Source organism: Rhineura floridana, chromosome 1 (genome assembly GCF_030035675.1).
Source record: "Rhineura floridana isolate rRhiFlo1 chromosome 1, rRhiFlo1.hap2, whole genome shotgun sequence".
NCBI classification, from domain to species: Eukaryota; Metazoa; Chordata; class Lepidosauria; order Squamata; family Rhineuridae; genus Rhineura; species Rhineura floridana.
Window position 1 is genome coordinate 254102424 of NC_084480.1, and position 26446 is coordinate 254128869.

Below are 26446 nucleotides of genomic sequence, written 5' to 3' on the forward strand. Positions count from 1 at the left end.
CAGAATATTTCCCAGAAGGGAATGTAGCCCTCAGGTGGAAAAAGGCTCCCTATCCCTGTTTTATTTTGTACTTTTTTTTACCAAGTCAATGCTGTGGCTGCATTTTTCACAGTCCAGCACACTATTTGTTATTAAATTATATATTTTTATACTCCCCCCCGCCTGTAATCTTACACCTAAATATGTGGTTTGCAGCTAAAATAGTGTAATCATTTGTATTTTAATATCTTATTCTGAAATGACTCATCAATTGAGGATATTTGTTGTACACTTGGGGTGGTATTCAATTAAGTTCTACTCAGAGTTACACCAATTGAAATTAGTGGATCTAAGTTAGCAATGTCTATTAACTTCATTGAGTTAAAGACTAGCATTGAATACCATACTTGGTAGTTAAATATTTAAACTAAACAGAGGTGTCCCTGGCATTGGCGCTAAGCCCATTTTGTTTTTTAGCCTATGGTTTGATCAGATTGCGGTTTCTTTCTGAGTGCCCTTTTCCACTGCAATTCTTTCTAGTTAGAAAAGACAACCTTGAAAATGTCCAAGAGAACATTTCTTTGTGTTTTGTCTATGAGGTACATGCACAAATTGCGAGTATCATAGCATATACATAATTTTCTGCCTCTAGGGGCTCAAGATCTGGATCGCATCCGTTTATCCACCTACAGAACAGCATGCAAGCTTAGATTCGTACAGAAGAAATGCAACTGTAAGTATGCCAGTAGTTAATTCGAAGTACCACCATTAATCTTATCTTCCACTGTAGATTTGTGTTTGTTGTGCAGTTAAAATGCAAATAGGCATTTATTTTAATACACTTTCAGGAGATGCTAATAAGAACACCTGGCTCTCCAGAAGAACATGCTATTACACTATTGCCAGTTATACGTAAAAGTTTAAACTTGCATGTGGATGAGAATAAGAGGGTGGGGCTGTTTAAGCACATTACTTTTTTCTCATCAAAATTATGAGATGTACCAAAAAAAACCCACCCTTCCCTATTTTTGCTTTTTAACACTTTTAGATTTACTCTTCTTAAGATTATGTTGTGCAGCTGAGTGGAACTTAGGCTGTGGGCACACTAATCACTTCAAAAGCAGCCAGAATGGTTTTTCAGACCTTTCAGGACCACCCATAGCAAAGTGTTGGGTCAATCACGGTCTCTGCCTGAGCCTGCAGCAAAGCATTTCCATTGGCCACACCTGGAAGGCAAACGGGTTGATCTACCAATCAGTTGCGGAATTTGCCTGAACCTGAATTTTTAGAAAAACCCACTTGAACTGATCCGACCAGGTTTTAGAGTAAAAAAGGGTGGAGTTTGACTAGTGTCTTGTGCCCCTGTTTTCAGAAAAGAGAGATGGAGGCACACTGGAACCAGCACAACTGTGTGTCTCTACCCTTGCTTTAAGCATCTATAGTTACAACGGATATTACATTTTTGTCTTCAGAATTTCCATTGTTAGAATTGTGAACAAATTAACAAGTTTTTACTTGCAAATAAGTTGTGATAATGAACCATCCCTAAGAATGCTACATGCTTCTTATAATATTACTTTACAGGATTTATATTTTGCATATTATAGGAGCAAAACAGCTCATGAAATGATTACATGGCATTGGTGGCATCTGATTATTTTTTGTATATGGTACTGTACTGTACTGCCTTCAAGTCGATTCTGACTTATGGCGACCCTATGAACAGGGTTTTCATGAGGCTGAGAGGCAGTGACTGGCCTAAGGTCACCCAGTGAGCTTCATGGCTATGTGGGGATTTGAACCCTGGTCTCCCAGGTCATAGTCCAACACCTTAACCACTACACCACACTGATTCAATTATGATCATTGATTCAATTATGATCATTGGGTAGACCTGAAGGATGTGTCCCGTTATTGGCTCTGCTTCACAAATGAGGTATGAGAACTTCCTGATAATTAAGATTCCCTGCATTCTATACCTTGCTACTTAGTACTGACATGCGGAGGGCTGAATCCAGTGATTTTTCTGCCTGCTTGTTTCTCTTACTTTGAAAAATGCAGAGCTCTCACTTTTTAGGTCATACAGAGAAGCGCGGATACAAAGAAGGGTGAAGCCTGTTTTCTTTAGCAGAGCCACTGTATCAAGAATTTACTAAACCCCTTTGTTGTTGTTTGGCACCCTATAGATGAGTGTTGCTGTACTGATCTATTATATATTGGTTTAGCACATCCTATAGGAGGCAAACGAGGCAAGTCTGTCTTGCTATGATGTGTATCAGTTGCAATCCTAACAGGTTGCAAGTATATATCTGGCAAGTAGAGTGGTTGTGTAATGGATAAAATGCTTTTATTGTGAATAACTGAGTTGTCTTCAATCAAGTCCCTTCTGGCTTTCTCCAGCCTTGTCTCTGCCACATCTATTGCTTATGCTGCATAGTTATGCTACATCTAGTGATCACAACAGTATTGATACACTACGTCAGTGCCCTGGTTTGTGTTGCATCACTAGTTAATGCCACAATTTGCAATGTTGCACTGGTGCAGTGATCTGTGTGCTAGATTTTACAAGTTTATTTGCCAGTAAAACAGCTCACTCGGTTCAGTATTATGTGTGGAGTCCTACGCCCCGATTATGTATCTGAGCTCCATTGTTTTTAATTGGGTTTACATTTTCAAAACTTGGCACAGGATTGCAGCCTACATGTTAGCAAGCACTGATGGATTCGGTTGAACTCCATTGTTTCAATTCATTTTGGGAGGGGGATTATCAGTAGACAGTAAAGAGACACACAATTCCTTAGCTATTTCCTTTCACTTGATTATAACCATTTTTATAAATCCAAGTTGACTCACAACTTGTTCTCCATTCATGTCTTTAAGATTTTAGGAGTGTATTCTCAGCATATTGGTAACAAATGCACTGAAAAGGAATTTAGACAATTCATGGAAAATTGGTAGCTAATATTAGTAGTACTTAGCCATTATGGTAAGGACAGAATATGAAGAAACCGACTGGTTCCCAATTGGAAAAGGTGTGAGACAGGGGTCTATTTTATCACCCTATTTGTTTAATCTAGACAGATAACATATCATACAGAAAGCGGGATTAGACCAAGATGAAGGAGGTGTGAAAATTGGAAGGAGAAATATCAATAATTTAAGATATGCAGACGAAGCCATACTACTAGCAGGAACCAGTAATTATTTGAAACAAATGCTGATGAAAGTTAAAGAGGAAAGCACAAAGCAGAACTACAGCTGAACATCAAGAAGGCTAAAGTAATGACAACAGAAGATTTATGTAACTTTAAAGTTGACAACAAGGACGTTGAACTTGTCAAGGATTATCAATAACTTGGCACAGTCATTAACCAAAATGGAGACAATAGTCAGGAAATCAGAAGGATAGGACTGGGGAGGGCAGCTATGAGAGAACTAGAAAAGGTCCTCAAATGCAAAGATGTATCACTGAACACCAAAGTCAGGATCATTCAGACCATGGTATTTCCAATCTCTATGTATGGATCTGAAAGTTGGACAGTGAAAAAAGCAGATAAGAGAAAATCAACTAATTAGAAATGTGGTGTTGGAGGAGAACTTTGAGCATACCATGGACTGCAAAAAAGACAAATAATTGGGTGTTAGAACAAATTAAACCAGAACTATCACTAGAAGCTAAAATGATGAAACTGAGGTTATCATACTTTGAACACATCATGAGAAGACATGATTCACTGAAAAGAGAATAATGCTGGGAAAAACAGAAGGGAGTAGAAAAAGAGGAAGGCCAAACAAGAGATGGAATGATTCCATAAAGGAATCCACAGACCTGAATTTACAAGATTTGAACAGGGTGATTCATAGGATCTCCATAAGTTGTAATCGACTTGAAGGCACATAACAACAACAACAAAAGCCATTATGGCCTATTTGTTGTTTGCCTATAAAAGTCTGTAAGGCACCATGTACACTTATGGTACTGTCAGGGCCGGTTCCAAGGGGCAGCCAGGTGGGGCACTGGCCCAAGGGCCCCCGAGGCTACAGGAGCCCCTGGGGGGCTCTGCTCCCCTTCTGCGATTCATGGCAGGATTGCTGCCGCAGATCGCAGGGCGAGAGCTTCGGAGCTCCGCCATTCCCTTCCTTAACTTACCTTGTTCAGCGGGTGTGCACGCAGTGATGCCCTTAAGAAAGATGGCAGCTGAGGTTTTCCTAAGGGGCTGAAGCCTCTGCTGCCATCTTGGCTGATGACATGCATGCATGCTGTGAGCTCGCATCCCTGCCATGAACCAAGATGGTGGCAGAGGCTTCAGCCCCTTGGGGAAACTTCAGCTGCCATCTTTCTTAAGGGCACCGCTGCATGCGCAACTGCAGAACAAGGTAAGTTAAGGAATGGAATGGCAGAGTCCCGAAGCTCTCGCCGTGGGCAAGTCGCGGAAGGGGAGCGCTGGAGACTGGGGCAGGCTTTTGCCCAAGGGCTCCAGCTTGTCTGGGGCTGGCCCTGGGTGCATGCACGCGTGTAGGTGTGCGTGCACACATGCGTGCCAGGGCTCAGGGCAAGCTGGTGCCCAAGGGCCCCGGCATGTCTGGGGCCAGCCTTGGATACTGTACATGTGATTTAAAGAAAAACCCTCACTCAATGGCCCAATCATAGTCAATGATTTACCATGAATGCAGAAATGTGTTGTGTGGTTATTCTCCAGTGCTGTCTGTTGAAAAAGCAATGATTGCTGATTTCCCTAGATCAGAATAAACAGTTGGCAGTTGAAAACTTGAATTTAAAGTCAGGCTGATGATTCTGATATGGGGTTTAATTAGAGCCGACAAGCCAGGAGTTCATATCCCTGATGGTTTTTAATTTGGTACCTTGGGGGGTTCAGTGTTGTTTTCCTCTTCTGTTTTCTTTTGCATGAAAGACTTTTGCTTTTTCTCATCTGGAGAACAATGCAGCTGTTTTCATGGGGAATGGAAGAGTGTGCTATACTGACCGTAGGGGCAACTTTGTTAACGTCCATGCCTGGCCCAACTCTAATCCTTCTCTTCTGCATACACTTCTACTCAGTTCAAATAGTCAGGCCTCAGAGGCATGTTGGCTACTCAGCTTCAATTTCCAAAATGACTTTAGGCTTCTTTCTCTTCTGCCTGTCACTTTGAAAAATGGACTGCCTTAAAGTCGATTCCTGCTTACGGCGACCCTTTGAATAGGGTTTTCATGGTAAGCGGTATTCAGAGGGGGTTTACCATTGCCTTCCTCTGAGGCTGAGAGGCAGTGACTGACCCAAGGTCACCCAGTGAGCTTCATGGCTGTGTGGGGATTCGAACCCTGGTCTCCCAGGTCATAGTCCAGCACCTTAACCACTACGCCACACTGGCTCTCTGGCACGTACTGGCATGTCACTTTAGGTTAGCCTTATATCCCACCCTGTCTAATGTACCATAATTCACACCTGTAAATTAAATGCAAGCACTATTAAAGAAGTACTCACTTCAGATATTTTTAAACACATCACACTCTGGGTCAGCCCCACATCAGTGGCTATTATATCATCAAGCCAACAGCAAAGAAAATGGCAGTCAGTGTGTCAAACTATGATGCTGAAATGAAGTTCCAGTGTGGATCTACAGCCTATGCCACTTAAACCAGTCCCCTATGTCCAATGCAATCCTATGCATGTCTTCTCTGAAATAAATGCCATTGACTTTAATAGCATTTACCTCACATTTGAACTGCATCTTTATTCTCTAGTTTACCTGCATTCCTTCCAAAATCAGTTCGTTATCTTTTATTACTGAAAATTTACCAGAAGCATAAATCCTAAGTGATTAGGACTAACCTGTGGTATGAGTGCCAAAGTGGGAATAGCAGTGGGGATTTGTGGCATTCCTGTTCAAAGTTCCACCATGCTTAAGAAATTATATCTAGGTTCATCCTTACAATATAACATCAGTAGTAATATAACATCAGAGTGTAATCCCATCCTATTCCTTGAGTATTTAATTCTTTCATTTGCTTCATTTTCTGTCTCATTTTGTGTCCATCACATTTTCCTCTCTTCCCTGAAAATGTCTTTGTCTTGAATGTGCAAATCACCGGAACATCTTTTAAGATTAAAAATATATATAACTAAAATACCCAAGTATTCAGACTCTTACTCCATCTCTAGGGGTTCTGGGAGTGTCATCTAAAATTGCTACTGCCATGCTCCACCAGACTATAAACATATAGATAGATGTCAGTGTGCATAATATTTTACCCAAATCTCATTTATTTCTTGCTTTTCTAATTTGTATTCTTTCCTATTATTACTAATGGCTTAGATATTTTTGTATTAACTGAAACTGTTCCTCTTTTCTATCTCCTGCCACTGTCATCCAGTGTTGATGATGCAGCATACAATTTTGCAGAGGTGTTACTGTGGCAATAAACAGTGGATTTTTGTATTAGTCAATGAATGGAGATGAGTGAAGTATTGGGGCACAGATGCAATGCAATCCTAAATATATTTATTTGGAAGTAAGTATCTTTAAAATCAATTGGACTTCTGAGTAAACATGGTTAGGATTGAGCTGTTAGGGACATGAAGTTTTACATACATTATTTGACTAGCACATAGTCTGCATTTGAGTTTGTATCACTTTTAGTTACCACCATATATTCCTTTAAATCAGGTATAGTTTCTGAATATGAGTTGGTTAGGTTTGCCAGATCAAACTAATTGCGTTTTTTGATAATGTACTGTGATTTTTTGTTTCCTTTAGCCACAGGTATCAGTAATTAAGTGGCATATAAATAGCTGAAATGAAATATACACCCCAAGAATGGACAGCTCCCTCCCCAACAAACCCAGAGGATGGAGCCTGCTGGAATTTTGTGAGTTGGGTGTAGAGGCTGGCGAGATTCAGGAGTGATATAGTAGCGAAAGAAAGAAAGCATTCACACACACACAACTTCCACCCCAGTAATAAAGAAGTTTATTGTTTTTTAAGACCCTAATACTGTTTACTTTTAACTCTGTAACCAAACTATACAGAAGTTCATGCAGATACATAGATATCATTTATTTCTTTAGCAAACAGCAGATTCCTTAAAGAAACAGCAGAAATCCAGATCTCTTGGTTTTGTTAATCTGATGCAATACTAACATTTGGTTAATATGCAAGAACACATATATGTTGCACTTACTAAAATATGCACACTGCCATCTAGTGGCTAGTAATGTATCTCTCTTATTTGTATTACCTCATCCTTAGGAAATGATATAGTACTCAGTATTTGACGCAGACTCTTGACAAATTGCAAGTGTTTCCTTTTTCATGTGAAATCTCACGCTATTTCTGGATAAATGCAGCTTGAATTTTTACTGTTTTCTCGGCAAGTCTTGCTGTTCATTTTGGCAGTTGGCACTTTAAAATGTTTTCCATCAAGATGAACAGGTTTGTATATTCCTGGATCCCCTAGGATCCCCTTAATCATTGGCAGTCTCTCAGTCCTCTGGTAAGAAGGCCAGTTTTATCAACATTATGTATTTTAGCCAACAGTTATTTTGAGCACTTTAAGAAATGTTGAGTGAATATCATCTGGCTCCAGTGACTTACTAGCTTTTCAATTTGTGAATTAAAACTACACATTTATTCCTTGTCACCTCTGTTAGACAACTCTTCAGCTGCATTCCCTGAAAAATGATTAATGCGTAACTGTCTCAAACATCTGTCTGAAGTCTGAGGACAAATGTGACTGTTTATATTATTAAAACTAAGCCAATCTCAGCCAAGTCAGTGGAAGCCAAGTCAGGGTGTGAGAGATGGCACAGGAGCACCATGACCTTTCTTAGCTGATCTAAGAAAGAACAGTACTTTTTTTGTTATTCATTAACCATTCTTCTGCAGCCAAGACTGATGCAAAAAAATTCACTTAGCTTCCCAGCTATATGATGTACAGCTTGTAAGCCACTTTGCGAGAGCTTGGGACTAAAAAGTAGCCTACAAAATAACTTGTATAAATAAACATGTTTTTCTTGTGTACCCCTTTTTTAACTTCATCTCTTAATTATCCTGATGCTTCTCCAGCTGATTTCTAGCTTCTGTGATGGCAAGTTGTTGGAGGACAAAGCTGTGGGAGCCATCTGGCCTGTCCTGTGGCCCCAAAGCTAGCCTGATGCTCTCACATGTAGTGCAGGATGTTGTCTCATCACCAGTGTTGAAACAGAGTCAGTAGCCAGTCTGGCTGGTTTCTGCACGTGGTTTTTTGGGGGGAGGGATGCTATCTTGTCCTTTTCCTTGGGTAGAAAAATGTCTTGGACCAGCTCTGGATCCATACAAATGGATATGTCCTTGAGGTTTCTATGGCACTTACCTACATCCCTGTACAGGAAGGCCAGTTTTCAACTGAAAAGTGACTTTCTTATTCAACTATAAGAGCAGCTGTAGTAGACTATCCAAGATACACCTGGCTGCATATGGACTTCCGTCTGAGATGCTCACATAGCTTTGTAGGATTACAGCCAAAATGCTATATAATTCTTAGCTCATTTATCTTCCTCATAACACCCTCATTACAGCCATTTGGAGAACTTTGTCACTTAGGACTGATTTCAATGAGGGATGAAGTCAAAATCCTCAGGTTTTTGTCTCAAAAAGTTTTCGTAAGACGCCCCTTTTCATCCCACCCTTTTGTGTTCCTTTTGATGGTCCTTGTGTTAGGCTGCTTTCACACTGCACTTTACTCCATTATTCTGACAATTTCTTACCTTGTCATTTATGCATTATATTTAATCTTTCACATGATGTACAAGCTAGTTCTGGAACTCTAGTGGAGTATAGTGCAAGTTTAGAGCTAATTATAATGATGAATAATACCAGAAATAACCATTTGCAAGCTTGGGAACCTGGAAAATTGCAGGAGTTTTTTGCTAGCTGCAGCTGCTCATGTGACAGGCATCCCAGCATGCACTGCGTTCCTGCCCTTTACGCATGCAGGGATTTTTTTGCCTGATGAAAATTGTACCGATATTCCAGCATAGGCACGGGTAGCAGCATTTCCCACACACATTCTTGTGTCTGTACAACTAAAAAAAAAAAGTCAGATGCTAAAAGGAGAAAGGTTCCATGGTGATGGGGTGAGATCTTAGACCTCCTACATAGCAGGAAACTACAGTGTGCATGTGTATAATGGGTAAGGGACAAAACCAAGACATTCATTGCACCTGTGTGAAAGACAGTTGCACGAAATGTCGGTATATTGGCTGAAAAATCTACTGTTCCTTAATGCAACAGATACTGCAATGTGAAAGGAATTTTAGAAATCGGGACAGAAGTGCTACCATTTTAATCCGTTAAACTAACACAATAAACCCCATGTCTGAAAGCAGCCTTAGTGATGGTAGAACACACACATGCAACTACTTCTGGGTGCCGTTGTTTTTACCAACAAGACAGAAGACTAGAGTGAGGTCAGGAAGAATGGTTTTTGTTCTGTTCTGGGTTTGGTTGTCGTCATTGCATAGTTAAATCTCATTGGCTCTGTTGGCATCATAAAGCTAGATGGGAGTGAGAGCAATGCTTCCTAATCTAACTGTGATATCTTTGGGGTAAAAAAATAAAGGGAAACGTGGTCCCAACAGCAGGGAGAGCACAATTACTGCCAGCAGTAAGTGGGGAAAAAACATTTCATCCCCAGTTCACAAGGCTTTCTGAAAAACTGCTTAAAAGGATGGTTTTCTTCATAGCCTACAAGCAAGGCTTAATTTTGGCTGGATTTCCCATCTCCAAGAACTACACTCTGTTCCACCACCTTTGCCCCATTGAACCCCCAATAAGAGTTCATATGAAAAGTAACTGGTTCAGGTTTGAAAAGGAGACTATATGCACACACACACGCACACACACATTAACACAAGAAATGCATTTAGCCTTCTTTCAAGAGACTTTTTTTTAAAACCCTCTGTAGTTCAGCTTGTGCTCATCCTTTAAGGATACTAACAACAGCACAAGATCATGACTGCTTGCTTTGTATTTATTTATTTAACAAAATATATATACTGCTTGATTGTAAATAGAACCTCTAAGCAGTTTACAAACACACAATACACACACAGAAACATTAAGACAATAAAAGAGAAAGTTAAAGACAGGTTTTTAAAAATATATAATTAAAATCAACAGTAAGATAAAAACATTAAAACACAAGTCAACTTCTATGCGTCTGGGTAGGCTTGTCTGAACAAAAATGTTTATAGAAGGTGCTGTAAAAGCACCTATCTGATATCAAGGAATTTCAAAGTGTAGGTGATGCCACGCTGAAAGACTAGTTTCTTGCAAGTGAGGAATTAATATTATGTGGCACCTATAACAATGCCAGTTCCACAAATTGAAGCGGATGAGTGAGCATATATGGGGTAAAGCAATTGTATTGGTGCTAGGACTCCAGACGCAGCATGCCCAAGCAACAGCTGCCAGAGTCCCATGCTCTGGCAGCTGAGTCCCATGCACTGGCAGCTGCCTCTGCCTCTTTAAGAGCCTTTGTGGCACACCAGTGAGAGTAGAAAGAGATAAGGCTATGAATGACATCATAGTAAGCCATCCTAGCAACCAGTAGCTTGCTAGAGTCAAAAGAAAGCGAGTGCAGCCTTGTGCTGGTCTTTCCCAGTGGCAAGAGCTAAGGGCAGAGGCTTTCCAGCAGGGAGAAGGATCTACGTGTCTCTGTTTCAATGGTCAGTTGCTGAATAGCTGAACTGCACACAATCTTGTTTCTTTGTCCAGCAGTTAAATCAAAACCAGGGAGGGCAAGCAAATCACCATTGTTTTTTCCTTTCATTCCTGCAGTAGGTGTGCCTCCCTACAATATAGTGGGTAGGTGGGTTGAAATTATTTATACAGGAAGCTGTGCTAATATTCAGATATCTGCTTCTTCTGATGTACACATACCTGCAATTAGGATTTTCTAACCAAATACATTAGTAGTATTACTACTTACATTCCTTCTTCTGAGCAGTGGAGAGACTGCAGGGAGAGTGTAAACAGTAAGAACCTGATAGGATCCTATATCTTCATATACTCTCAAGTATAAGATGTGAACAGGTTCAGGATATTATTTTTCATCTGATATAAATCCTTTAAGGATAACATCTGAAACAATAAAGCAGTAACTCCATTTTAGATTTATGTCATGTTAATGTTTCTCAAGGGTGGGAAATCTGTGGCCCTCCAGATGTTGCTGGACTCCAGCTTCTGCCAGCTCCAGCCAAGCAAGGTCAGATGCTAGGGATGATTGGATGTTGTAGTCCAGTGACATCTGAAGTGGCTCTGGTTCCTCACCCCGATACATCTTTGACTTACATTTAGTTAGAGATGTTGTAAGATAAGTGAATAGAAGCTTATTAAAAACCCATTCCAAACTTCACCAGACTTAAAGTGAAATCATGAAATGCCTCATAATACCAGTGAGCTTACAAAAGGTAAATGATTCAGTTCAGTTTAATTTCCATATTGGGCACAGGCCATAAGAGAAATGTAAAAATGCAGTACATGATTGATAACAGAACTCATATTTTGTAGCTAGCTACAATGAGCAAGAGGCAGGTCAGCCAAAATTAGTTGTCATTCCAGTGGTCGCAGATGATAGCAATTTACAACAAGAGATTCAACAAGAGCAGCATGAGATTTGTACAAGCTAAAGCGTAAGCTGCTGACTTAATGAATACTTCTTGATATCAATTATATGATCTTTTGAAGATTTTCCTTACCTAACAGCAGTCGGGGAAGAAATTTATTTTTAACCGATAAATGAGTGGAGTATTTAAAAAGTAAATGTTACAAGATTCTGTGTCACAAAGGGCATAGGCCCAGTTTAGACATAATGCTAAACTATGAGCCTATGCTAATCGTGGGCTCACACACCGCCACCTTCTCCTCTTCCTCCTCCTCTTCAGTCAGAGCTGAAAACACCTCCCATCTGAATGATTCTTTTGTCTTTAAAAAAAGCTTGTTCCTATCTTGGGTCCCATAATAGCTATTTGGATGCTTTATCCAGATCAAAGTAGTAGCAAGCTCTGAGTGGTTTCAAAATATCTGTTTCTCCCTAAATCAAACACACAGGACAAACAAGAAAGGGTAAGGGGACAAAGCAAATTGTTGATGTTCATTTGCAGTAGAAGACATTTTTAATCTATTTTTGAATGTCATGCTGATTAGTAAGCCTGAAAATTTGGCTGAGCAGGAAATAATGGAAAGGTGATTTATTTATTTTTTCCGGCAGTGGATTTTATTACACTGTACAACAATATGTGTAAAAGAAGAAAATAAAGATTGGCTTAAAATATAATTGTGTGTGTTGGACTTCTAGGGGGAACATTAGATCCATTTAAATAGTGGACATTACAGCTGTTCAAGAACACAATACTTGTAACTTTTTACAGCCTGTTAACCAGATCAAAGATTTTGCTTTATATTAAAAATGAAATCAATGTGAAGTGAGATAGGTCCAGGAAGAAGGCTGATAAACGTCAGATACGGTGATGACCAGGCATGGTTATTTCATCTGCCGTCCTCTCCAAATTAGACAGAAAAATCTCACCAGTTAAATATTTTTCTTTCTAGATTTGCTCAGCTTTGTTTCTGAGAAAGGGCACATGATGCCTTTTCTTCATGAGGATAGTTCCTCTGCAACTGCTACAAATCTGTCCAGGGACTGGTTGCTTTCCCAAGCTAAGCCCCAAAAGACCATGGAGCATGCAAGACACTGGTAGTCTCCCCACATTGCCACTGCCACCTCCTCCTCTTTCTCTCTCCTCCGTGTTGTTTTCTTTATGAGTGGTTTAACCTGCTTCTGAAGAAAGGGCATGGTTCCATCTTCCCAAGCTACACCTCTTCTAAACCCTTCCCTGCTGCTTCATCCACTTGATTGTAGGACATCTGAGCAGCAGAGTACTGACTCTCAATATGGCTGAAACTAACAGAAGAGAGTTGGATCCTCTGAGGTAAAACTCTCTTGAGTGTCTCTGGGATTCCATTATTTTGAAATAACAGAGAGGCATTTGGTGGTTCCAACTGACACAACTGGGTGGAATCTTATGAGATCACCTGGAATTTTCTATATTGGAGAGTATTTCTGGTTATCAATTCTCAAATAAGCCATGTTCAGGTATTCTGAGTTAAATCAATACATGAGGAGGCAGGGTGAGCACATTCGCTCTACCTTCCCCATCCCTGCTCCTGTTGCCCTCCCTAAGATGGAGGCTCCTTCAGTGTCGAGCCTTTTCTAGCCATGTAGGTAGGGGTGTAAGGACACAGAGATTTCCATCTGTGTTTGTCGAAATCAGTGCTTATTCTGTTCTGCTGCTGTTTGACTTCAGCTAAAACCTTAGTGATTTACTTGCTGTCCACTATGGCTGAAACTAACTTAATTATGTGATTTTTTTCATTGCATTTAGTGGAAGGGAAACATCCAAAAACATTGCAGAAAATAATGTCATTATTTACTTAATATTTGCAAACTAAAAAAACCAACAACAGCTAACACTGTTCATATTTGCTTGTGTAATGTCTGTTTCTGACCTTGGATGAACATGCACATTGTGGCAATTTCCACTCCTACTTACATTTCTGACAGAATTCTCTCACATCCTTAAGTTAGGGTTGCCGGGTCTCCAGTTTTTACCCAGAGAAACCCAGTTTTTGGGGGTACCCTGGCTCTTGAGATACTCTCTGGGTGAGTCACCCCAATCTCTGGACTCTTAGCTTTCATTAAAAAAATTAAGTTCCTAGGTTGTCTGGTTCAAGAGATATACACCAAAATGTCAGCTGCGCCCCCTCCTCGCAACTTCTGTTAAATGAGCTAATAGCCGGCTGCTTGAATCCCCACCCTTTCAGGTTTTTAGCCAATAAGTGAAGTCAGAGTTGTGATTGACCAGGGATTTGCTGACCTCCAGGCAATAGCTAGAACCCATTGCAAGTCCTAAAAATAGCTTTCTTTTCCTGCTTATCTGCACATCAGGAATAAGTTTATAGCTTTCAGCAGCAGCAAAAGTCCCTTTTTCTGTATGTATATGAGATCTAGAACAGAAGATTAGAGAAGGATCTTCGTAGGCATGCACAGTATACAATTTCAGTCTTGATTATAATAAAAGTGCACATGCAGGTATTTTTAATTACTTGCAAAAATAGTTATCTTTGAACAGAATTTTTTTTAAATGTACATGCATCTTATGATGCCATTTCAATGTGTTATACTTTTCTAATTATTAGGAGTCAAACAAGTTTAAATTCTCCTGGGCTGTTGAAGAGGGCAATTTATTTGTCTAATTCATAGCCTATTTTGAAAACCTTCCCAATATGAAACTTTAATCCTATACTCACTTTTCTGGGAGTAAAGCTGCAATGCTAATCCCACATACCTGGGAGTAAACCCCATTGAATTCAATAGGACTTACTTTTGAGTAGTAAGGATTGTGCTGTAAAACATTGGGACTTTTGAGTGAACATAGCAAAGGATTGTGTTGTAAATCTTTCTTTTCTCCTCCTATCCTTTTTTTAAGCAATTAGGCACGGCTTACTTAGGTGTCATTGCTTTTATTTGGTAGGAAACTAATACAGATTTTTTTTAAAAAAAGTTCTGCAATGACCAATGGGTTTTGACAATAAACTATTCTATGGGGTGTATGTATTTTTACATCTCCAGTGTGTGTATATATGGAGTCTTTCCAACAACCCTGTGAAATAGGGTTGCCGATTGGAAACCAAGGCAGCTCACAACAAGAAATAAATCCGTTTAAAATCTAATAACCATAAAAACAAGCATGAAACAGTTGCAAAACAGCTTAGAGTGGCATGATTCTGAATTTTGGGTTGGGTGAGTGAAGTTCCTTACCACTTGAAGTTGCAGTCCTGGGCATATTTCTCTGTTTGAGTAACGTCCGCTGAATATGTTGGGAGTTGCTTCTGAATAAACATGCATAGGATTGCACTATAAATATTTTTATGGGTTGTGTAAATAATAAACCTCTTTGACAGTCATGCTTATACAAATATTTCTTCATGCTCAATGTATCTTATTTCACACTATGGTTGTACATTATTATTTCCTCTACATTTGAAGTGTGCTCTTTTTCCTTGGGGTGGTCTTGGTCCCCCTCTGTTGTTTTCACCTTGAGGGAGAGATTAGGCTGAGAGATGGTGAGTTTACTAGTCATCCAGTAAACTTTGTAGCTAATTTCCATTTTAAAAGATTAATTAAAATGATTTATATGCAGGCAAAGCTTATGAAATAGTGCAGATCCACACAACATATTTAAAGCACATCCAACTTGCATTTAAAGCGCATGACTTCTCCCAAAGAATCATGGGAAGTGTAGTTTCCCCCTCACAGTTATAGTTCCCACCACCCTTAACAAACTACAGTTCTCATGATTCTGTAGTGCAATTCATGTGCTTCAAATGTGTGTTGAATGTGCTTTACGTGCATGGTGTGGATCAACCCTAGGTATGCTGTGCATTCATTAGTAAATTGAAAAGAAATTTTTTTAATTATAATTTGTAAACAGGGGAAGGGGAGCTTGTCTGTGCTAAGGTAGCAGCTCATAGAGTCCCTATAGACCCCTGCCCTTGTACTAGTTCTAGCATATGACTGAGAGCCAAACTACATGTTACACCCAAATGCATGCAATGTCACTACTTCTACGGAAACACTGTTTGGGGAGGAAGCAGTTGAGACTGGAGAAGCGACAGAGAATGCTTAATTCCTTCCCCACCCCATCTCTTCTGCTGTAACTCCCCATCTCCAAGCACCTTTCCCCAACTCATAGGTCTCCAGACATCTCTTTCCCCCTCATGCTGCTGCAGCTGCCCTGCCCTGTACAGCACAAGGTGTCTTTGGGAGATAATATGATAGAGAAAAAGGGATTCTAATCATTTCATGGAGGGGATCCAAAGGGCTCTTGTGACACTGCAGTCCTGAATTACCAAATGTCATAGAATCTGAGTTATCTCAAAGGGTTTGCTTAAGTGGAACTTTGAATGACAAGTGGGGCAGAGTCAATCTGTGCTGGAGCAGCCTGTTAGGACTGGGTTGTTAGCTGTTATGTGAAAGAACTACATAAAACCCTAAAACTGAAAGTAAAAACCTTCCTCCCATTTCCCCCTTCTTTTTGCTTTATAGAATATCTTTAGCCTTTATTAATTTATGATTTCAATACTGCTTTGGCACACACAATATTTTATAATTCTGTGCAATTCTCCACATGTATGTGTGGTATAGTGGTTAAGGTGTTGGACTACGACCTGGGAGACTAGGGTTCGAATCCCCACATAGCCATGAAGCTCACTGGGTGACTTTGGGCCAGTCACTGCCTCTCAGCCTCATGAAAACCCTCTTCATAGGGTCGCCATAAGTTGGAATCGACTTGAAGGCAGTACAATTACATTATGTACTGAAATACCTGTTGTTTATTGGAATTGTTTTTTAAGATTTTTAAGATATGTTTCTAAGATGTTTTGTTTTTAGTGCTTTAACATCTGTTTGCCGCCCTGGGCTCCCTTTGGGAGAAAGGGTTGATGTTGTTATTGTTGTTACTGCTTTTCATTTTTAAAATGTCATTTCAGGGCTGGCAAAATGAGCACCTGAAATGAGAACCTGTTTCTTTTGTGCATAAATGTGCCAAAATGTTTCAGTGAGCAAATCATTTAATTTTTAGTGTTGTTTCATCCCCTCCTCTTGCCTCCCAGTACTGCTGCTGGCTTCCTAAAATCCCTCCCTCCAACAGGGAGTCCGTTGTCCCAGGAGTTCTTGGTAGGGGGTGGGCTTTTCCCACAAGCCAGCCATTTTCAGGGGTGCACGTTTTTCCTTCCATATGGAAACCAAAGAAGATATCACTGTCTTCCTTGATGTATATGGGGGGGGAGGCAGAGAAAGGCTACTCCTCCAGAAATGGCTTGGAAAAGGGAAAGCCCCCCCCCTTGCTGAGGACCCTGTTGCCCCAAGGGTCCATGGCAAGGGTGAGCTTTTTGCCTCGCCAAACAATGTGGTCATGCATCCTTTCCTTCCCCCATATGTAAGTCAGTGGGGGCATGACTGCTATTTTAATTTTCCAAAATGGCATCTCTAAATATGGCATCATGGGAAAAACAATCTGTGGTCACTCATAAAATCTCCAAATCATTTCACCCTCATCCCAACAATTTTATCTGAAACCATTCTTTTTTTGACAAAATAAAGAACCTCAAACCGGGGGGGGGCATTTCAGAAAGATCTCTTTATGCCTCTTTCATGGGCATATATCTGATCATTAGCATTATTTTTCATTCTCCATAGTGCACTTAGTGGATATTTGGAATGTAATAGAAGCACTGCGGGAAAATTCACTGAACAACTTGGATCCGAACATAGAGCTGAATGTGGCTCGACTTGAAGCTGTACTGTCCACAGTTTTTTATCAACTCAACAAGCGCATGCCAACAACCCACCAGATCAACGTGGAGCAATCTATCAGCTTACTGCTCAACTTCCTGCTGGCAGCTTTTGATCCGTAAGTTTGCCTTCTAGTGTTAGTGCCTTTAATCTTCTGATAGAAAAACAGTACCTACCTAACTAAAATATTTATTTGAGTAAAATATTGACCTTGGCCTTACACAGAGTGAAATTTCTGCATTATTGCTGTTCAGGACTTTCTCAGTTGTGAGTATAAAAGCTAGTTGTTATATGTGCAGATGTGTGCAATATAACCTTGACAGATTTTTTTCAACAGGAAAACCAATCAGGATTGAAGGAGTGGGACATGGAAGGGATGCTTCACTCTTTCCCTCCCCACCATTTTCCCACTCTAAATTGCTCTTAAAGTGGCTTTTCCTCCACAAATTTCCAGATTTAAGGAAATACACATTTGGAACTCCATGTGGAGAGGATTTCCTTAAAGGTGATTTGGAGCAGGAGAGTGACAGACAGGGAAAAGATTTAGGGACCTCCTCCTCTATGGCTTCTCCAAAATTCATCTCTCTCTCTCTCTCTCTCTCTCTCTCTCTCTCACTCACTCACTCACTCACTCACTCACACACACACACACACACACACACACAATGGCTTTACCAAAAGGGCCATTGCAGCAATGTGCTTGTAATGTCTAGTTTGACTCTGAGCAGAACACTTCAAAATGCAAAATTGTTCCATTCCTTGGGTATTATGGCTGGTGGAAACATCTGCAGCAGCGTTTATTCTGTGATAGTGGCATGGGGTTAGTGGCTTATTGTTTGGTGGAAACTTTTTTGCAGCAAGCTTTTGCAGCTGTGAGCAATTTTCCCTCTTTTTCTTTCTAATATGGCAAACTGTGAGATTCCAACAGAAAAATGGCAATAGAATCCATGCTATTACCACTGCCTGAAACCTTGCACTGCAGTGCCTGGGGAAAAAACAAATGTGAATTTATGGGAGACATCCCTAATGTCATGTTACAGATGAGAGTTCTGTGTATATAAGCAAATTATGGTAATTGAACACAGGATCCATCAGCATGTTATTGCCATTCTTAAAAGCATCTGAATAGCCTGAAATTACAAACTAGATTGACTGGGATCAGTTCTGTACTTTGACAGGTGCAAATTATCTATTACCTTGTTACCGTTCTATATTATGAAAATGCACTGGTTGGAAATCCACACTATTAAAAAACCATTAAAACAAGTTTTGTTATCCTCCTGCTGGTCTGCCCCCCCCCTTGCCCTCTTCCCCAGCACACAGTGGATGGACAACTTGCTTGGTATTGTGTACTTTCCAGAGCCAGATCAACTGGTACAGCTTAGTCACCATGGCAACAGCTGGGGTGGGGGTGGGGAAAGTTACTGTTCCACATGACAAAGCAGCAGAGGCACAGTGTGCTTGCATCTAACCAGCTCTCCTGCCCTCTCCAAGGAGAAATTGTCAGTAGGCTGTGCAACTGTGGCCTTCAGGATTTTTGTAAAGGCTGCACAACAAGGGGGAGGGTTTGTTTTTAATGCAAACCCTGAATATGTGACCCTAATAAGAACGGGAAGGAAACTAATTGCAAATGCCTGGACATGTGCTTGCTGCCCACTGCCAGTAAGTCACTCTCTCTCCCAAGAAAACTACTGCTGTGAAAATGAGATCATTCATAATACACATTTTGTTTCTAGAGTTCAGTATTGCCAGGCTTGAGAGATGCATACAAAATACATCTCACTGAGAAAGAAATGAAAAAGTATTGCTTTTATAAATGATGGGGTGGTAGAAATTAATGTAGCGCTGCTGTCACACAGAATGTGCTCAACAATTATATAAATTTTGCTAGCTGGGTAATTGGATAGAACCTGGAGTATATTCAAAAATGCAAATTGTTCTAAAATAGCAACTGCTTTCGTTTCAAATACTGTAAATCAGACTTGTCTCAACTGTACTGACATAGTGCTTGTGATTTGAGATTGGGCTCACAGAGGAGTAAACAGAAGTCCTAAACAAGAGACTCAACAAACCATATGGCCTGGTGGGATGCATGAAGAGTTTTGGGGACGAAATGTATTTTAGTAGTATCACCTGGTGCAGCAAGTTTTAAAAATTAGCCCTTGATAACATTTTTATGGCCATCCCAATGAATTTAACAGGTTCTGTTGTTGTTGCTACTTAAAATGTAGTGCAGCAATTTTGAACTGTGCATTTGCTTGTTTTTGTTATATTGACAGTTCTATGCATTCACTGAGTTCAGTGGGGCTTATTTCCAAGGAAGTGTGTATAGGAATGCAGCTTAAGTAGTTAAATATGATTGGCTGTGTTACTATGCCATCATGAAGCCATTTCACAGGTAGAGCAAGAACCATTGGTCTCACTATGAATTGGCTTCATGGATCTGATTAGCTATATGACATTGTGATGTCATCACATTAATTATATGATCCCCAATTGACTGAGGAAATTAGTAGCAGCAGCCATTTTACAATAGGGCAATCCTAATGAGAGGGTAAGCTGAGTTGTAAGGAGATAATTCAAGTACCTTTTGCTTCAAGGCAATATAGAGATATTTAAAATACATAAACTGTCCTCATAATTGCAAGTAGCTACATGGAAATACATTTGTTGACGGCTCAAAAATCAAAGATGTTTTAAGGAAGGCTTTGCAATGGTCACAGTATATAGGGTCTTTGGTTCTCTGTCTTTTCCTAAGGCTATTGTTCCTTGTTCTCTTTAATTTACTAGCTAGGTAATCCTAGGTCATTCATTCTTTCCCACTCTGTTCATTCAGCTCTGTTGTCCCCTTTCTTGTTCTCCCCAAAGTATTGACTCATATAAGCATAATAAATTATGTGTAATGGATGCAAATCCAATTAATAATATATTGTGACAAAAATGAGCTTTCTGGGCACAAGATTTGAGTTTTTCTTTGGTGAAAAATACATGCTAAGCTAAAAATATCATACCACCAATGAAGGCATTTTCATTACATCTGGTTTTCTTCCCTGGCACAGGTCATCACACAATTTTTTTTTAACAGCAATCATAGAAATTGCATGTGTGGATAGGCGGCCATTAACTTTTTGAAAACCAGACTCCTTATTTTGTCCTGAGATATATTAAACTTCTATAAGTCAAACAGGGCAGCATTAAGTAATGTGGGGGGTGGGGGTGTACAGAAATTGTCATCTGCTCATCATTTTTGCTTCTGTTTACAACTTGCTTGCAGCTTTGATTAGCTGCTGCATTGGTGCCTTTTTAAAATAAACAAACACTTCTCCTTCCTGTGTTCATTCCACACAAGCTCCACTCAATAAAATAATTTTATCAGAATGTATTATCAGAACAGTATAAACAAAATTCACAGCTTATGCTTCATTATTTTTAAAGCTAGATTTTTGCCTTCCCTTAAAGAGAATAATGCAGTTTGTTTTCAAAGGGACAAACGTGGTATGTTTTTGTTAAATCAACTTGGGAGTGTCCTTGGTTTCTATAGAGCTGGTAAAAGTATGCACAGGGTTTTGATCACATTCTGCAGGTTTTATTTTATGATTGTCATAAGCTAATTTGATGCAGAGTAGTACTACTGGCATTTGACAGCAGGCTGGAGTGCCCTATGGCCTCAGGTCCTTCACTTATGTTTCATATGTACTAGAGGCAGCAGCACAAAGGGCAGTTCTCTACCTCTCCTAACTTTTACAGATAAGTATAGCATGAAACAGAATTACAAGAGGATGTTAGGCCCTTTGTCCTGTCCACTTCTGAAGTCCTTCTGATGCCTTTGTGACAGCCATGAGCAATACATTAGGAGCATGAGTTTTCTGCACATCTCTTATTATGGTTAAAGTCAGTGTAATCATATCTTGAAAAGTAAAATTGTTGATCGATCCACTACCCATCTGCATAGGCGATTGTTGTCTATATAAGCACTACCATTTGTTTGTCTGGTGACACAGTTGCTTCTTTGAGTATTGTCCATTCTGGTTGCTGGAGACACACTGAATAACATGAAACAGAAATATTTCTCCATCTTTACTAATTGATTTCTTGATTTATTTTCTGCCTCTGCAGATTCCCCCCTTCCTTTTAATAGGTTCACGCCAAGGATCCCTAAACTGAACATCTTTACCTGCAGCTGCCACAAGACAAAATACTTCCTCTTAATCAGCTGTGTTTTACTCATGAAAACTTAAAACTATTAATATAGAAGAGCTTCATTGTACAACAGATCTGCTTTGATAATTGCCAGACCCTAAGGGCATCCAATGCCATAGTTCCCATTGATCTCATCCAGTCACAAGCCATATCAATATATATATTTTATGGGGAAATTGAATTTACATTAAGTCTAGGTGGAGTTGTATGAATATAAATGATTTAGATGAAATACAATGTCCAAACCTATCAAATCAAACTGCAACATTTTAAAAAAATAGAAAATATTCCTTTCATATCTTCTGCACTTAACAACTTCTCAGAAGTATTCAACTATGGGAAAAAGCCATTCTATTTGGGAGGTGGGGAAAGCTTATTTATCTGCTATTCACAATTCATTCCTTTACTGTAATAAGGAACCAGTGCATTTGTACAATTGCCATCAGTTACACATTTTAAAATAACTTTTCCATTGGATTCAAACAATAAAGTTGTTTCTGCTTGCCATTTGTTCATTTTTACATTAAAATTGTAAAAGGTATCAACTCCTTGGCCTGAAAAGACGAGAGAACAAAAGGCAGTGCAGATCTCTGCTCCATGCTCTAGACCAGTAAGAAGTAAATGAAAATGGGAGTTGGGACCAGAGCTTGGAAGTAACTCGTTATTTTTAACGAGTTACTTGTAATTAGTTACAATTTTAAATAACGAGTGGGTAATTCCATTACATTTGGCAAGTAAAGGAACGACTAGTAATTTCCCTACTTTTCAGCTGCAACTTTAACGTTAGGTTGGACGTTACTTGGGGGCGGGAACAAGGGGAAGTCAGCTCCTGGCTGTGATTGGTTAACACAAGACATGTGCCTCACACTGATTGGACCTCTGCGCAGACTCTCTCTTCCCTCGTGATCTGTGTTAGGAGGCATGAGGGAAGAGGTGAATAGGCAGGGCCTGCTACCGTCTGACTCTGAGAGGAAAAAATGGACGCTGGAGGAAAAAGCCAGGGCAACGAAGGCAGCAGCAGAATGGCAAAGAGCTGTGGAGGTGAGTGACGATGATTTGTGTGTGTGTGTGTGTGTGTGTGTGTGCGCCCCGGTGTGTGTGTTTTCGGCTGGAGTCTCTGGTTTTGGGGGGGGCTCCAGCTCTCTGGCTACCACCCCTTGCTCTCCGGACTCTCAGCTTCAATTTTTTTAAAAAAGTAAGTTTGTAGGTGGTCTAATTCCCGAGATATACACCAAAACGTAACCCCCCCTGCACAACTTTTTTTTAAACAGATCCATGCTCTAGCTACAACTCCCATCAGCCCAATCCAGTGGCCATGCTGGCTGGGGCTGATGGGAGTTGTAGTTTAAAAAAGTAACTTTTCAAAGCTCTGGCTGTAACCCCGCCCTTTCATGATTGTAGCCAATGACGCCAGAGTTGTGACTTGTTGATCCAGGCATGCCTAGGCTGAACGTCAGAATATGGTGGCTTTGAGTTTTTTGCAGTTTGCATAAGTAATATGGCTTAAAGTTTTTTTTCCTCTTCTGTCCAAGAGTCAGACCCTGGGCTATGAAATATGAAAGTATTTAATCCAATATCTGCTTTTCTGGGAGTAAAGCCATTTCTGGGAGTAAAGCATGTACCTGGAGTAAACCCCATTGAACTCCATTAGGACTTGCTTTTGAGTAGACATGGTTAGGATTGTGCTGTAAATTAATGGGACTTGTGAGTAAACATAGTGCAGACTTGTGTTTGTGTTGTAAATCTCTCTCCCTCCAACGCTATTTTTAAAGAAATTAGGCAGGGTTTATCACAGTTTTTATTATGTAGGAAACTAATACTCATTTTTTTAAAAAATGAATGAAGTTTATTTATTTATTTTTATTATTTGATTTATATCCCACCCTTCCTCCCAGTAGGAGCCCAGGGCAGCAAACAAAAGCACTAAAAACACTTTAAAAATCATAAAAACAGACTTTAAAATATATTAAAACAAAACATCTTTAAAAACATTTTTAAAAGCTTTAAAAACATTTTTTTAAAGAAAAAGTTTAAAAACATATTAAAAAGCAATTTCAACACAGACGCAGACTGGGATAAGGTCTCAACTTAAAGGACTTGTTAAAAGAACAAGTTCCTTATCACTTGAGGCTGCAGTTTTCCCTGGTTGAGTAAGCCCCATTGAATACATTGGGACTTGCTTCTGAGTAAACAAACATAGGATTGCACTATAAATATCTTTACAGGTTATATAAATAAACATATTTGATAGTCATGCTTATATAAATATTTTCATAGAATCATAGAATAGTAGAGTTGGAAGGGGCCTATAAGGCCATCAAGTCCAACCCCCTGCTCAATGCAGGAATCCAAATCAAAGCATTCCCGACAGATGGCTGTCCAGCTTCCTCTTGAATGCCTCCAGTGTCGGAGATCCCACTACCTCTCTAGTAATTAGTTCCATTGTTGTATGGCTCTAACAGTTAGGAAGCTTTTCCTGATGTCCAGTCGAAATCTGGGATCATCGAGAAGAGATCCCGGCCCTCCTCTGTGTGGCAACCTTTCAAGTACTTGAAGAGTGCTATCATATCTCCCCTCAGTCTTCTCTTTTCCAGGTTAAATATGCCCAGTTCCTTCAGTCTCTCCTCATAGGGCGTTGTTTCCAGTCCCCTGATCATTCTTGTTGCCCTCTTTTAAACCTGTTCCAGTTTGTCTGCATCCATCTTGAAGTGCAGACACCAGAACTGGACACAGCACTCAAGATGAGGCCTAACCAGTGCTGAATAGAGGGGAACTAATACTTCACATGATTTGGAAACTATACTTCTGTTAATGCAGCCTGATATAGCATTTGCCTTTTTTGCAGCCACATCACACTGTTGGCTCATATTCAGCTTGTGATCAACAACAATTCCAAGATCCTTCTTGCATGTCGTACTGCTGAGCCAAGTATCCCCCATCTTATAACTGTGCATTTGGTTTCTTTTTCCTAAGTGTAGAACTTTGCATTTATCCCTGTTGAATTTCATTCTGTTGTTTTCAGCCCAATGCTCCAGCCTATCAAGGTCCCTTTGAATTTTCTTTCTGTCTTCCACGGTATTAGCTATGCCCCCCAATTTTGTATCATCTGCAAATTTGATAAGCATGCTCTGTACCTCCTCATCCAAGTAGTTAATAAAAATGTGGAAGAGCACTGGGCCCAGGACCGAGCCCTGTGGTACCCCACTCATTACTTCCACCCAGTTTTGTCATGCTGTGTCCCTATAAGTATCCAATTGCATACTATGGTTGTACAATACTTCCTTTACATTTTAAGTATGCCTTGGGGTAGTCATGGTTCTCCATTGTTTTCATCCTGAGGGGCAGATAGGCTGAGAAATGGTGAGTAGCCCATGGTCACCCACTACACTTTATAGCTTATTTCCATTTTGAAAAATTAATTAAAACAATTTACATGCAGGCAAAATTTATTAAGCGGATTCACACAATATGTGTAAAGCACATCCAACTCGCATTTAAAGCGCATGACTTCCCCTAAAGAATTCTGGGAAGTGTCATTTCCCCCTCACAGTTATAGTTCTCACCACTCTTAACAAACTGCAGTTCCCATGATTCTGTGGTGGGATTCATGTGCTTCAAATGGGTGTTGAATGTGCTTTAAAGGAATGGTGTGGATCTGCCCTAGGTATGATGTTCATTCAAGAGTGAATTGAAAAGAACAATTTTAAAATATACTTCTTACTCTTACTCATTTTTCAGACCTCTTTCTGAAGTAAAGGCTCAAATCTGTAAAAACATTTGGAGCAGCCACATTAAAAGATAAGGCAGGGGGTTGCCAACCCTGCTTGGATATGGATGTCTTTGCAGAAGAACCCTAGTCAAGGTTTACCAACAGCACAGTCCAAACTATATCTACTTAGAAGTCAGTCCTGTTGAGTTCTATGGGGCTTAATCCCTTAGTAAGTGTGTTTAGAATTGCAGCCTTCAGGAGCCTCTATCTTTACTCCCCAAAGCTCCCATCTAACATCTCCACAACACTAGGCTCCCTTGTCTCTGCTGTGGCCTTCTGGTGACTGCCCTAGCCTGAAGGCACTTAACCCTTCTTGCTGAAAGCAAGTAGGCTAGATTAAATGTTCCCTACCCAGGCTCATATATATAAAAGATAAAAGATAAAAGATAAACGGCATTTTGTCAAAAGTATTTTTGTCTACATTTTATACCTCATCCTTGGTTTTCCAAGCTTGGCATGGAATGCTTCTCATACAGAATTAATTTGAAATGCTGCATATTTATTATCATAATCATATTCAAAATAAAAAATATATGTACCGCCTTCAAGTTGATTCCAACTTATGGTGACCCTATGAATAGGGTTTTCATGAGGCTGAGAGGCAGTGACTGGCCCAAGGTCACTCAGTGAGCTTCATGGCTGTGTGGGGATTTGAACCCTAGTCTCATTTTGTTCTCACAACAACCCTGTGAGATAGTAGGTTAGACTGGCCCAGGCAGGGTTATTTAGTGAGCAAAAATGATGCAAATAGGATCTCTTTTAATTGTGCTATCGACCTGCTTACTTCCACTCTGACTGGGGGATCTTGCAGCATGGGGAAGAGATGGGGGCACATCACAGCTGAAGTTCACCCATATAGGAGCATTATCTCTTGTTTATTACAGAGACACCTGTTACAGGTTTTGCTGCTGAGAGCAGCAGTCAGTTAGTGCGGCCACTTGAGTCACAGCTTGTTGATCCTGAGGAGGCAAAACTAGAAAGTGAGGTTCAGAAAGGAGGCCCTGTGCACGAGGAGGAGGAGGGCATGAAGCAGTGCCAGTTGCCCACAGCCACATCTGCAGAACAGCAAGTCCCATGGTTTGGCTTTGAGAAAGCTTGTACAT

The 26446-nt window shown here is 40.1% G+C and overlaps 1 protein-coding gene across 17 annotated transcripts in view; it reads left to right on the plus strand.

Moving 5' to 3' along the window:
- Positions 1 to 26446, plus strand: part of DTNA (dystrobrevin alpha) — a 309414-nt gene that overhangs the window by 193976 nt on the left and 88992 nt on the right. For all 17 annotated transcript variants that reach the window (XM_061598211.1, XM_061598258.1, XM_061598135.1 and 14 more), the window contains 2 exons: positions 632 to 712; positions 17279 to 17492. In XM_061598211.1, the coding sequence (XP_061454195.1) occupies positions 632 to 712; positions 17279 to 17492 (295 nt within the window). The remainder of the gene's footprint in view (positions 1 to 631; positions 713 to 17278; positions 17493 to 26446) is intronic.